Below are 13797 nucleotides of genomic sequence, written 5' to 3'. Positions count from 1 at the left end.
GAGACATTCTCCACGTTTGTGTGTGTGTGTGTGTCCAGGAGGAGGAGGTGCAGCGGGAGGTGATCAAGCAGGAGGAGAGTGTGGACCCAGACTACTGGGAGAAGCTGCTGCGGCATCACTACGAGCAGCAGCAGGAGGACCTCGCCCGCAACCTGGGCAAGGGCAAGAGAACCCGAAAGCCGGTCAACTACAACGACGGCTCCCAGGAGGACCGTGGTATCAGACGGGGTACGGAAAACAAACGCTCATCACCGACATACACTTAACCTTTGTGCCCCACGTCAGTGGTTCTCCCCCCTCCCCATAACTCTGAGAGTGTACAAGAGTGTACATTTGTGTACACTCTCAGAGTTACCGACCGGTATGGGCCCCATTTGGAACGCCCTCTCCAAGGAACCCAGAGGGTCCACTGGACCCCACTTTGAGAACCACTGCTACTACTACATGCCTGCTGATGGTCTGTGCTGGAATGAAGCTCGTGTGTGTGTGTGATTGTACTGTGGGGGGTCAATTTGTACCCGAGTACCTTCTTCTAAATGTGTAAATACAAAAAAATGCAGTGTAGTTAATAGTTATGCCTTTACTCATTGTTCCCTGTACAAGATCTTTCACACGGATGCATGTTAAAATGCTCTGTTATTATTTTTTTAACAGCTCAGTGCTTTCATTGCTTCATCATAAATTATCCTTATATCTGGTTAGGGTTGACAATGGTATGGCTGACGCTTGTAGAGAAATTGTCTTAGACGGTATATCTGGAGTGGCACAATTACTGTATGTTAATTTTAACGTAATGGTACTATTCTATTACGAGTACGTAGCCGTTTTGGCGGCTGTCATTCACGGGCGACCAGCAAAAATACATTATGAACATGGCATAACCTCAGTGCGTCCGTTGCAGTGCAGTTGTAATGTTACTGGGTGAAATGCTGGCGTTGGCATGGTGCTGTAAAGGCCACGCCTCAGTCGAGTGAGAGAAGTCTCATGAAAGCGGGGTTCTCCTTTATTTCTGGCCGTTGCTTTAACTTCCCTGCATGGCTTTATGTTCCCCGTGGTGTAGGATGAGTGTTCTGTGACGCCTCTTAGATTTTGTTATGTAGCAAAAGCGCCCCCTTCTGTCTGTAAGTTAGGTGAGGAGTTGCATTGTCAAATGTTTTAACAAAGATTGGACTCAGGTGGTTTATTGGCCATGTATGATTGCATGTCTGTATGTTTACACAAAGGCAAGTAGTACTGTTATTATGATATAACTGTTATTCTGTCTGTCTGTCTGAATATCTACTCTAGTTTTGTCCTGAACCAGCTCATTTTTCTCATCCTACTTGCCGTGTTGTATTGTGTACTAAATCATCTCTCTATCCACACCTCTCGTCAGATTGGCAAGAGGATCAGTCAGACAACCAGTCGGATTACTCTGTGGCTTCGGAGGAGGGAGACGAGGACTTTGATGAGCGGGCTGAAGGTAAGAGACTAACGTGTGTGTGTGTGTGTGTGTGTGTGTGTATGCTATTCTAAAACTTTGCTGTCTTCACACGTACAGTAATAATAACACATGTGTGTGCCTGCAAAACAGGATTTGTGTGCTTGCTGACGCAGTGTGTATGGGCTGTTTAGATGGAATTGCTAGAAGTTGCTTTCTTTAATGCTGATTTGAGATAAATCCTTGGGAGCTGAGCAGCGCTGTTGAGAATCACATGATTGTGGTTCTGATTAATGTAGTGGGGAATCAGGGAATGCGTCTACATGTGAATGCAGATTGTTCATAATTGGTCACTTCAGAACTGACTTTTGCATAGTGTACTGTATATGCAGAACCATGTACAGCTGCATAGTTTAGTAGTTTAGGCAAAAATGTGAAGATTGTGTAAAGAGTATACTTTCTATAGCAACAAGTAGTGAAAACGGATACCCATTGTTGAGGCAGGCATGCACCAGATACATTTAGTATATCAACACATAACTTCTATAGAGCGCCGAAGTCCTGACGTCACTGGCTCATCCCCTGTTTCACAGAAGTTTTTCTCTATGGAGAATAACATGGGGTCATCTTAAAATCGTCTAATATAAGCATTGTGGTCCAAAAATAAACAAGCTGTCTCAGCGATATTGTTGGAGGTGTCTCTGTATCGTTTACGACAGCCAGTCACTCATATACAGTCTGTTTCTAGGGAAAATCGAACTAATTCGGCAGCAGTAACATTAGCGTTTTCTATCAGTCAGTTGATTCTTCATATCCATATGAGTGAAACGACCGGGATGACTTGTTTATTTTTCAAACAAATTTCTTATATGAGGCGATCTAAAATCCCCCTATGGGGATTGCAATGCAAATAAAAAGGTACATGAACCCGTGGACTTAGCACCCTGTACCGATATTGACGTCAGACTTCGGCGCTCTATTCTCTGGGCTCTGATTGCTGACTACTGACATGGTTTAAACTACTTCTACAGACTTATCAGATTCAGACGACAGCTATGATATCCTCATCGACAACAACAACAACAACTTGAAAAAGAGTTGTACCTGCACCCTCTGCTTATACAGAGCAGAAAAGAGAAAGGGAAAGAGAGAGAAGAGAAAGGCAATGAAAGCGAAGGAAAAAGCAAAGAGAGCGAAGAGAAAGGCAAAGAAAGCAATGAAACAGTTGAAAATGGGAGAAAAGACAGAAGGTCTTTTCTCCACAGGTCTTCGTTGTTGAAAACCCTTGTGTAGTACTAGCCTGACCACTGTTTATGTTTTGTTTTTGAACTTTTATTTTTAATATCAAATGAAAGACAACGATAAACTGTGATTCTCAACTCTGCTCTGTCTGGGTACCTCCAGAGAACTGCTATTTTAAGTCTAGTCCTTACGTACACGTAGCTAGATGATCGTGTAGATCTTGATCCACGGATTGTCTTGGGGAAATAAATTCAATGCAGGGGCTTCAACGGAGGAGAAAAGCTGTGCTAACAAACGTACACATGCTGCTTTAAAAATGTACCATCGCAACATGAAGGACCACCGTAAACTCTTTGCATTGGTTCTGCACAGCCGTTTTGTTTTTTAATCGACCCAGTTCTAGCCCCTCCATTGCATTTAGAGGTCACGAGACGTGTCTGTAGGCAAAGATCTCAGATAGTCTGGCTACGTGAGACTATTTTGTTTTTAAAATTCTAGCCATCTAATCAGTGATCACTTTAGACCTGGGACACCAGGGGTATGATATGTACTACCTGGTAGGTACTATAATTGTGAACTAGCAGTGCTGCTGTACCCCCACAGCCAGAGTTGTGAAGTGGCAGCTGCAAGGGCCACATAAGAGCAAGTGATAAGACTTAACTCGGGTACCTTTTGTTAAGCTAATGTTCAGAGCAGCTTGTCCAGCAATGTCCACCTAGACAGGTTACAGGAGGAAGGCCAAAATGTAAATGGGAGGAAAATGTTGAAGTTCTCGTTCAAGTGAGCTCTTATTATTGCATTTTGCAGAGGATTTTCTGTACCGATTATAATTCATTTTTGCACTAAAGATGCCTCGTTTTAAATATGGTCATTTGGATATGCCTTTGTCAGTGCGTTTTGTAAAGAAATTTGATTTCCAGATTTTATTTAATTTTTCTATTGGCCTGTCATAAATAATTGCAATAAAGCGATTAAGTTCACAAAACCACGCTTTCAGTGTAAATTGTCCTGAAAGAAGCATGTAGTTTGTGTGGACAGTGAGGAGACAACGTCAGCAGGAGTGAGACCTGATGAGCTGTCGTAAGTCTAACATCTTCACTGAGGAATCGTAATATAAGTCTTTAACATTTAACTGAGCAAATATCGAATTTGTCGATGACATGGAAAATATTTTTGGTTTCAATAGGCATGTTTGTGTGTGTTGGTGGTGTTGCTGGTGGTGGTGGGTTTGGTGGTGGTGGTGGGTTTGGTGGTGGTGGGTTTGGTGGTGGTGATATGAGTTTGTTCTGAATCGCTGACGTGCTGAGCTATGTGCTTGTGCGTGCATGTGCATGTGTTGGAAGTTACTGGTTCTCAAATTCAGTGGTTCCCAAACTTTTTAGCTCAAGACCAAAAAGATAAATTAGACTTCTTAACCTTTTTTATTTATTATTAGATTTTATTTGTATTTATTTATGAAATACTATTGTTTTTAAATGTAGGAAACTGAAAAAAGGAGTCATTTACTTTTATAAAAATTGGTCCACGACCCAGGCAATTTTTTGGCCTTAATTTGGCTATTTTGTCTCTAATTGAGGTGTGAACCTCAGATGTGGCTAACCATGTCTTTCTCTTTCTGCTAGCCAACGCACGCAGGCCCAACCGCAAGGGGCTAAGGAACGACAGAGACAAACCTCTGCCTCCTCTGTTGGCCAGAGTCGGTGGGAACATCGAGGTGAGTCTCCTACCTGCTGCGAATTCATTTATTTAGAGATTTTGCCGTAAATCGAAAAGTTGCATCCAACATAATATTCCTATTTTAACTTTTCACCTTCTGTAGTCACAACCACTTCTGCTTTTTCAAATGTCTTCAAAACGGGTCTTCCATACAGTATTATAATATGATGGATGATCATCTTGTTTTATTTCCTGTCAGGTGCTGGGCTTCAACGCGCGCCAGAGGAAGGCCTTCCTGAACGCTGTGATGCGTTATGGGATGCCCCCCCAGGATGCCTTCACCACCCAGTGGCTGGTCAGGGACCTTCGAGGGAAGTCTGAGAAAGAATTCAAGTATGTGTCTCTAGAGATTCTATCGCACTCTTTTCTTGTTATTTTGTCCGTTGTCATGAGTAAAGAATTAGCCTCTAGATGAATCTTCCGTACAGAAGCCTGGTGACACATTCCTTTATTCTCTGCACCTTTTCCACCAAAACAAATGTGAGTCTAGAACTGGTTCCGTTCTAGATTCTTGGAACCTTGGTGTTTTCACGGAACCGGGGGACAATTTTGGGTTCCAGTTCCGAACCAAGTTCCGAACCAGTTCTGAACAAATTCATTTTCAGTGGAAACACTCTAATCTGGTTCAACCCTCGGTGGAAAAGAGGCCTCTGATAGTAACTGGAGCAATATGTTGAGTCCCCAACTAAGAGCCTGTCGTCAGCTTTCCCAGGTAGAGGTAACTTCTTTACCCAGAGTCCAATACTGACGCACCTGGTTTGATCCAAGTTGGTGTCTCGCTCTCCTATGTAACAAAATCAGATCCATATCATGTTTTGAAACCTCAATAGCATTTGAAACATCAATAGCATGCCTATTTTCTAAGATAAAGACACCAAGGCTCCCATCAGCGATGCCACAATGAAGTATTGTCTTAATGGAATGGCTTCAGACTCGTGGGACCCGACACTGTTCTATTCATGGTAACTTGATTCTAGCCTCCGCTCTGGCCAACTGGAGACAGGTAAACGGTGACGGCTGATCCAGACTGAGGTGTGATATTGTTCCTTCTCCGTTCTCGTCGCAGGGCCTACGTGTCTCTGTTCATGCGTCACCTCTGTGAGCCGGGGGCGGACGGAGCGGAGACCTTCGCAGACGGCGTCCCCAGGGAAGGGTTGTCAAGGCAACATGTGCTCACTCGCATCGGGGTGATGTCGCTCATCCGGAAGAAGGTATGCTGTGCTGGCAGAGATGGAATATATGCCATGTTACAGTATGCAAATGTGTTTATGGCTATGATATTGGGCTATTTTTGGTGAATTGTGTGTATAGAAACCATGCAAGGCACCAACCTGTGTGTGTGCGTGTGTGTTACAGGTGCAGGAATTTGAGCATGTTAATGGACAGTGGTCCATGCCCTGGATGGCTGAACTGGAGGAGAACAAGAGAGCAGCTGCTCTGGCTGCGGGTGAAGATCCAAAAACCCCCTCTTCTGGAACCCCAGCTGATACACAGCCCAACACACCTGCCCCAGGTATACACACACACACACACACACACACACACACACACACACCCTACATTTTCTCTGTGAACCAATATTTATGAAATAGTACAAAAATCAAGATGACTGAAAAACGAAAATGAAGTTGCAGTAGGCCTATATTATGAGTTATGACAAAAAAGGATTGCGTAATGACACACTGAGCCGTGTGCGTGTGTTTACAGAAGATCTGTCTAAATCTGAGGACAAGGACATGGACGTGAAGGAGGAGGGAGAGGAGAGTAAATCTACCAAGTCAGATGATCCAGAGGTAACAAACATCTCTTTGTTGTACAACTTTTTATTTCTTTTTTTATTTATAGTGTAACTGAGAAAGAGTGATGCTTTGGCCGTTATGAACTCTGTTGCCTCACATTCAGATCATCGAAATCCCAGACGAGACAGAGAAGTCCCCGGTTCCAGAGAAGAAGGAGGAGAAAAAACGGGAGAAAGCAGAGTCACCGAGCAAAGAGGAGAAAGACAAGGAGGCGGGAGACGCGGACGCTGACATGAAGGACGAGTCTGAAGATGGTAGCAAGGACAAAGACGACAAGGAGAAGTCTTCATCGGAGGCCTCAGAGAAGGACCCTCCCGCTGAAGTCAAAGGGGAAGGGTCGGAGGTCAAGGCCGACTCAGACGAGGCCAAGCCTAAAGGTAAGAAGTTTTTCCTCTATGGAGAATATCTCGTCATTGTGGTCCATCTGTGATGTCGGGGGATTTATCGTTTATGATGGTCAGTAACTCATATTTCATACAGTCTGTTAGTGAAAACTTAACTAATTTGTAATTTAAACACATTTCCCTAGGAGTAAATAACTTTACATTTTATAACATGGAAAAATGTACATACATTTTGGCAAAGTTGTAAATAAACGTATTAGAAATGTTTTTACATGTTACATAATTCAAACAGATTTATCTATTAAATGCAAGGTTCTCTTCGTACAGTATACTCTTGGAGTGATAGGCGTGTGTCTGCATTGATTCCTGTACAATTATTGCGTGCGGCAAGTGCAGTGATTCTGACGAACTGTTTGTTTATCTCATCATCTCAGCTGAAGAGAACAAAGATGACAAGATGGACACCAGTTCTCCCGCAGAAGACAAGAAAGGTGAGACACACTGGAGAACGTGTTTGGCTCTCCAGACACTTACAGTATGCAAACACATTGGACGGACACATGTTGGATGGAAACCCAGATGCCCGTTGAAGCATGAAAAGAAAAAGTGGAAATCTGGCGAGACGGAGTTATCCACATTTGATGAGATAACTTTGTAACCATTACAGTCCATTGCTTTGAACTAATGCAATCAAAACGTTCATTAACTGTCACATCTGTCACTTGCCAAGAAAGGAAAAGGGACATTTTTATGATACGATTACTGGAAAATGACTTTATACGCTATGTCTCCGATGATGGGCTGTTGCTACAGTTTAAATGTCACTGCATATATTCAGGGATAATCTCAAAATGGGTTTGTACAGGGTGCTCGTACTAAAATGCCACGAGAGATACAGTTTCCCCATTTGGTATGGGTCCTTACTTCATCCTCGTCGTAGGATCGCTGGAAAATCTTCGCCACATCAGGGTTCCACAACGCAATTCTAAACATCACATCCTGTGTACCTGGTGAATGAAACCCTCTTTCCTTTTGGGGTTCTTTCGTCTCAGAGCAAAAAGAGGAGAAGGAGAAGGAGAAGGAGGCGGTGAAAAGTGAGGAGTCAGGCAAGCTGCAGAACGGAGAGAGCGCTAAAGAAGGAGCTACGGCTGCGGCGCTGCTGACCATCACTGAGGAGAAGAAGAAAGCCGCCTCCAAGCAGAGGTTCATGTTTAACATAGCTGATGGAGGATTCACAGGTGTGTTACCCGTCAACACCACACACTGTACTGTAAATACGAGAGACCACACAGTGATTATTCTCTCTCTTCATATTGAGATTGTAATATAAACGTGTTCGTCTGAGTGGAGGTTTTAGTCTTTTTTTTTTGAGTGGTGCAACCACTCCAAGGAACAGCAACGTCAGTGTTCACCTATGTGTTCACCTATGTGTCTGTGTTGGTTAATGAGCACCAGTATATGACTGAGTACCAGTAGGGGCGCTGTTGTGCCAGAAACAGAGAGATAACGTAATTTGTACTGTGGATAATGCATTTTTCTTTCTGACCTGAGTTACTTCATTCTAAGGTTTCACTCTTTGACATGAAAATGATACAGGCTATTTCATTTATTCACTGTAAACCACAAGGCTCATTCTAGGTGAAATGAGACACTGTGTTTCTGTTTCTTCAAATACTCCTGAGATGAAATGTAGAAACTGTGTTTTGTTTTGGTCAACACAGCTGTATTCCTGCGTTATCACATTTTCTGTGACACTCACTGACCTTTGTGGCCTTTGTGTTCCAGAGCTCCATTCGCTGTGGCAGAATGAGGAACGGGCAGCCACAGTGACTAAGAAGACCTTTGAAATCTGGCACCGCAGACATGACTACTGGCTTCTAGCTGGCATCATACAGTATCCTTTTAAATATACAAAGCTATATGACCTTTCTTCTTTATAGGGGATTTAAAACGCCCTTTCTTACATTTTTATCCCACGATTTTGAAACCCATTTGCCAATTGCCTGGGGGGAAAATCCATCCATCCTTCTTCAACCGCTTAGCCGTAGTCGGGTCGCGGGGGCAACAGCTCCAGCAGAGTGTTCCAGAAATCCTAAATATGTTCTTTTTAGAAATGTTTAGGGCTTTCAGTGTGTTCAGTGCAGTGAGACAGGACATGGGTAGAGAGATGGTAAGAGATTGACTGAATCACTGAATGATGTTATGAGCCTTAACCATATTGTCCCTCAGACACGGTTATGCTCGCTGGCAGGATGTGCAGAACGACGTGAAGTATGCCATCCTCAACGAACCCTTCAAAGGAGAGATGAGTCGAGGGAACTTCCTGGAAATCAAGAACAAGTTCTTGGCTCGCAGGTTTAAGGTGGGTGGACCTGCTGATGTCTCACAAACACACACACACACACACACACACTAAGGCTGTCCCCGAACATTCAGGGTTCGAACCTTCGCTCGTTAGGGTTGGCACTCAAATCTTAATTAATGGGCTTGAACCATTCTTTTTTTTTTTTTTTTTTACTCAAATACTTCTCTGCGAGAATGCGATATGCATAATAAGAGTACTATGTTCATGTTGTGTTTACATGTTACATGTTTAGATGTTATTAATAATCAGGGGGCACACAACCGATGCGCCAGAGCTGAGACAGTTATGTCGAGAAATCAGACCGGCATTCAAAAGGAACTCAAATGTGATGTTAATGTCCTTCCTGTTAAGTAGACTTACAACAACTAGTGTTGACTAATCATTACATGTGGCTCTTATTTCGAAGAGGAAGTTAGTGCACAGGAAGTCTGTTTCAGTTGTAAACAAACTACTATGACACTTTCCCAAAGTTATGTGCCCCCCCCCCCCTCCCCCGCCAAGGTTATTTTTTAAATGAATTAGAAACAAATGGTTCGAAGGTTCGCTCGAACATTCCAGCCAAAGTTTGAGTCCTAAAAACAGGGCTAGGGTACAGCCTTAACACACACACACAGGAATATGACATTACACACTTTTGACAATAAATACATATATGGATTATCATTTAAATGTTTTTTTTTCTTTTTTTAGCCAATTTTCTTCTTTAGAAATAGTCAGAAGATGATTTTGTTTTGCTAGAATAGCTCTTGTTATCATTTCTCTCTCAAGGGCCAACATAATCGCACTAATCCTCACATTTCTCCCTGCCTTATTAACACAATCAGGCCCGGGATTCCTTCAAAATAGGAGCTCTGGGGTGCCGGGAAAACATGCCCTCTCGCCTGATATCATTGAAGATGCGCCAGGACGTGTACACACTTCATTGCAACCCGTCGGTTGGATTCCCTAGGACGAACCTGTTAACATTTCCTCTTATCACCCTTTCCTATCTTCTTGTCTGCTGTGTATGTAGTTATTGGAGCAGGCCTTGGTGATCGAGGAACAGCTGCGCAGAGCGGCGTACCTGAACATGTCCGAGGACCCCGCTCACCCCTCCATGGCCCTCAACACGCGCTTCAGCGAGGTGGAGTGTCTGGCCGAGTCCCACCAACACCTCAGCAAAGAGTCCATGTCTGGGAACAAGCCTGCCAATGCAGTGCTGCATAAAGGTTAGTAGATGAGAGTGAAACACTGACCCGGCACGAGAATTAACGGTTCATCGTGGAACCGGGCATTTTACTGGATGATCTGATGTGATTCTGGTCAAAGGTTAGATTTAGAATCTTCAAAGTGCTTTATCATTTAGTTTCAAGGCAATCACTGAAATTGGCTTGTAGATATGAGATTAATGCATACGTATCAAGTCAGGTTTAGTCCTCCGTTCTTTTACAGGGGAGACTCAACATTGTTGTTAAATCAAATCGGCTGATCGTGCAGTGACAACAGATCAATTCCTCACCATTTTTGTCATTTCAAATTCAATTAAATTTACCATTAAATTAAGTTCAAACAATGCTAGATTTAATGTGAAAGTGCGTCGTTATTAATTCCTAAGGAACGTGAACATTTATATTGAAGAAGTTGGGCGTTAAAATTAAGATTATGGAATACGTGTTTTTAACTACGTCTAAAGGCTCATTTATGCTCAATGTTGAAAACTAGCTGTATGCTGCCTTAATTTCATCCGTTTTTGTGCACGGAAGAAATGGAGCAGTTCAACCGTTCATTTTTAGCTCCCACGATTGCCTAAACTAGAGCCATTGTGGTAGCTAGACCGCGCCAACATCTTCTGTCGCCGGAACAAAGCCTTGATAAATGATACGAGTGAAACATGTCGCTGTGCATTTACACAGACCACCACAACGTCTACTACACAGCCTAAGCTTTTGACACTTTCTTAGGTTAACGGGTACATTATTACGACCAAAGTCACCATGTTTGTAGTCAGAAAAGGTTGGACTCTGATCTGCCCTCTAGTCGGTGTATTGCTTAACATCCATGCCAGCGGAAAGGACGCATGGACGTAAGTAAGCGGTCGTTTGTATTTATTTTCCTACGTAAAGGGGAGCATACAATGAGCCTTAAAAGTGTATTTGTGCATAGGAGGTGTAGCGCGTGCCAGTGCGGTGAAAGTAGACAAGTGACGGATTATGGACATATGTTTGGGTGAGTGAAATTTGACGTATGATTTTCTTTATAGACCTCTCTGACTTTTGTAGGGACAAATCTAAATGGAGCAACAATGTATTCGTCCCCCAGCCAGACACTCATGCACAGGGTAGTTTGCTCCCCTGCAAAACAAAGAGTAGGGCTGCAACTACTGATCGTAGTATTTTCTTAGCGATTGTTCTATTGATTTCTCTTTTGAATAAAGTGCATTTTTGGGGTAGTCTTTTTTTATTTTGTATATATGAACATTAAAAGAAAATATAATATTTTTATCGAATTAATCAACAAGTCTGATTAACCAGTTAAGCTCTATTTTGTCATACAACAGTGTCTCCAAGCTGTTGATGAAGCCGTCATCAGCCCTGGCTTGGAGAAGGCTACTTTTATGTCATATCCTGGGTGGATATGACATAATAATAAAAATATAAGTTATATACGAACAGTATACTGTATATATACAGTATAATATTTTTAATTAAAAAAAATGAAAGAAGAGTGCAATCTTCAATAATGGATCATTTTCCATAGCACCTTCAATGCTGAACTTTTGGCTTTCATAACACGAAGCAGCAATCCTTTGGCATCTCTCATCTCAAAGTACGGGCATATGTTGAGGAGTAATGGAGTCCTGCACACTGCTGGAACTTTTTAACAGTGTTAATTGTATACATATAAATCGGGTATTACTATGCCATCACGGCCCGCCAAAATACATTTTAGTCAACTAAATCAGCTTTGGATTTAGTTGACTAAAGTCTTAGGATATTTAGTCAACTAAAAGTAGACTAATGCTAGAACATTTCAGATGACAAAAACTACGGTAAATGGAATTTTATTTAAAAAGACCATGACTAAAGCCACGTCAAAACTGGCCGTCAAATTTTACACTGCTTGTTAATTTCCCAAAAAATCAAAGCAACATGGCGGTCACAGACCTTTGTCACTCTTCAACATATGTTCAAGTTTTTTGTAATACAACACTTTTTTTTTCAGGTACGCAAACGTTTCTCATTGAACTAAAGCAGAAAAAAGGGGGAAAAAAATCCACAAAATGCTGAACTGAACTGTCGCCGCCCTCCTGTTTCCTCAGTGCTCAAACAACTGGAAGAGCTGCTCAGCGACATGAAGGCTGACGTCACGCGCCTCCCGGCGACCATCGCCAGGATACCCCCCGTCGCCGTACGTCTGCAGATGTCCGAGAGGAACATCCTGAGCCGGCTGGCCAGCCGGGGGCCCGAGGTCACTGGGCAGAACCAGTCGCAGGCCTCGCAGCAGCAGATGCAGGTGCAGCGTTGACCAATCCCCGCTTGTGCGCAACTGTGCGCACCGTGGCTAAACAACCTTCCTATTGGCTGTGGAAGCCCTCACTTCACTGCCGCGTAGCAGGCCCCCTCCCCCATATCCTCCCACACCTCCGCCACCCTGCTACAGAACAGTGAGATCAGACTACCTCCCTACTTACACACACACACACACACACACACACACAAACACACGCACGCACGCACGCACGCACGCGCACACACACACACACACACACACACACACACACACACACACATACCTCCACCCATCTATGGACTCAGCAGAGAAACACTTGTGTTGTGGGGCTTTTATTTTTGAAGAGACTGGAACCATAGAGCTAGAATAGAATAGGAGTGAATGATGGGACTTCGCTTCCTATGTACTCTACATCTATGGCCTATACTAGATGAACTGCAGATCTATCTTCCTCTCACGTTTAACCTTTCTCTTAACCTGAGCACTGTCTCTTTGTGACGGGACCGCGGGCCGCTCCACTGGCCTGTTCTGTCCTAAGTCTACAGCAGGGTCAAATGTTTCTATGTAACTATAATGTATCATAGAGTCGCTAGACAAGACGGATAGCAGCATCCACATGTTTGGAGCGTATCGGCGCTTTTTTCATGTTTTTTGTTTCTTTTGTTTGAATGACGAAACATGGATTCAAGGGACTCTTATCGTTGTGCTCATCTTCACACCATAGGAAATCATCGTGTTGAATCTTAAACCGTTTAATTTTCGTCCATCATTCGTCTCTGTTGTCCTCGCCTGCGTCCCTGTGTGTATGCGTGCACATGCGCGTGGTTAGTTACGGCTGTTTGCGTGTGTGTGTGTGTGTGTGTGTGTCTGTGTGTGTGTGTGTGTGTGTGCGCTTGTGTACAGTATCTGTGAACCAGGGCACACTGACGTGCATCTCTACTGCAGAATGAATTCTCCCGATGTGGAGCTGTGACTTTTTTTTGCCAGAGAGCGAGAGAGAGAGAGAGAGGGGGGAGAGAGAGAGAGAGCGAGAGAGAGAGAGAGAGATATATAGAGAGAGAGAGAGAAAGAAACGAACCGTCAATCAGTATGGATGAGTAACTAGTTCCCTCCTCTCTGCTTCCCTCAACCCCAGCCCACCACTACCTGTCTGTTCAGGTGACCCAACCTTATGATTGGATATCCGCCCACCCCTCCCCCTCCAGCCAGCACCTTGACATTCCTAAATTGGTTTTCTGGACAAACGTGGCGCGAACACGCTGTTCCTCGGGGAGACCGCCTCCCCTCTTCCTTTTTATTTTCATTCAAGTTAAAGGACAGTACATTATCTCCACAAGTTTTAGGTACACGGACGGCACTGAGAATGATGGCAATCTTAAGTTAATTTAATTTCTTACAGTCTAATGTCTCGTTGTTTTGCAT

The 13797-nt window shown here is 43.5% G+C and overlaps 1 protein-coding gene across 1 annotated transcript in view; it reads left to right on the top strand.

Moving 5' to 3' along the window:
* The window catches only part of chd4b (chromodomain helicase DNA binding protein 4b), a 34977-nt gene that overhangs the window by 21069 nt on the left and 111 nt on the right, over positions 1-13797 (top strand). The window contains exons 26-39 of the mRNA XM_080768715.1: positions 39-228; positions 1376-1462; positions 4285-4376; positions 4578-4711; positions 5445-5589; positions 5735-5891; positions 6086-6171; positions 6281-6554; positions 6956-7012; positions 7574-7759; positions 8307-8415; positions 8751-8883; positions 9899-10094; positions 12185-13797. The exon at positions 12185-13797 is cut by the window's right edge and continues 111 nt beyond it. Of these exons, the coding sequence (XP_080624841.1) occupies positions 39-228; positions 1376-1462; positions 4285-4376; positions 4578-4711; positions 5445-5589; positions 5735-5891; positions 6086-6171; positions 6281-6554; positions 6956-7012; positions 7574-7759; positions 8307-8415; positions 8751-8883; positions 9899-10094; positions 12185-12390 (2052 nt within the window). The 3' untranslated portion in view covers positions 12391-13797. The remainder of the gene's footprint in view (positions 1-38; positions 229-1375; positions 1463-4284; positions 4377-4577; positions 4712-5444; positions 5590-5734; positions 5892-6085; positions 6172-6280; positions 6555-6955; positions 7013-7573; positions 7760-8306; positions 8416-8750; positions 8884-9898; positions 10095-12184) is intronic.

This window comes from Protomyctophum bolini (assembly GCF_963924005.1).
Source record: "Protomyctophum bolini genome assembly, chromosome: 7".
NCBI lineage: Eukaryota > Metazoa > Chordata > Actinopteri > Myctophiformes > Myctophidae > Protomyctophum > Protomyctophum bolini.
This window is presented reverse-complemented; position numbering and strand designations above follow the sequence as displayed.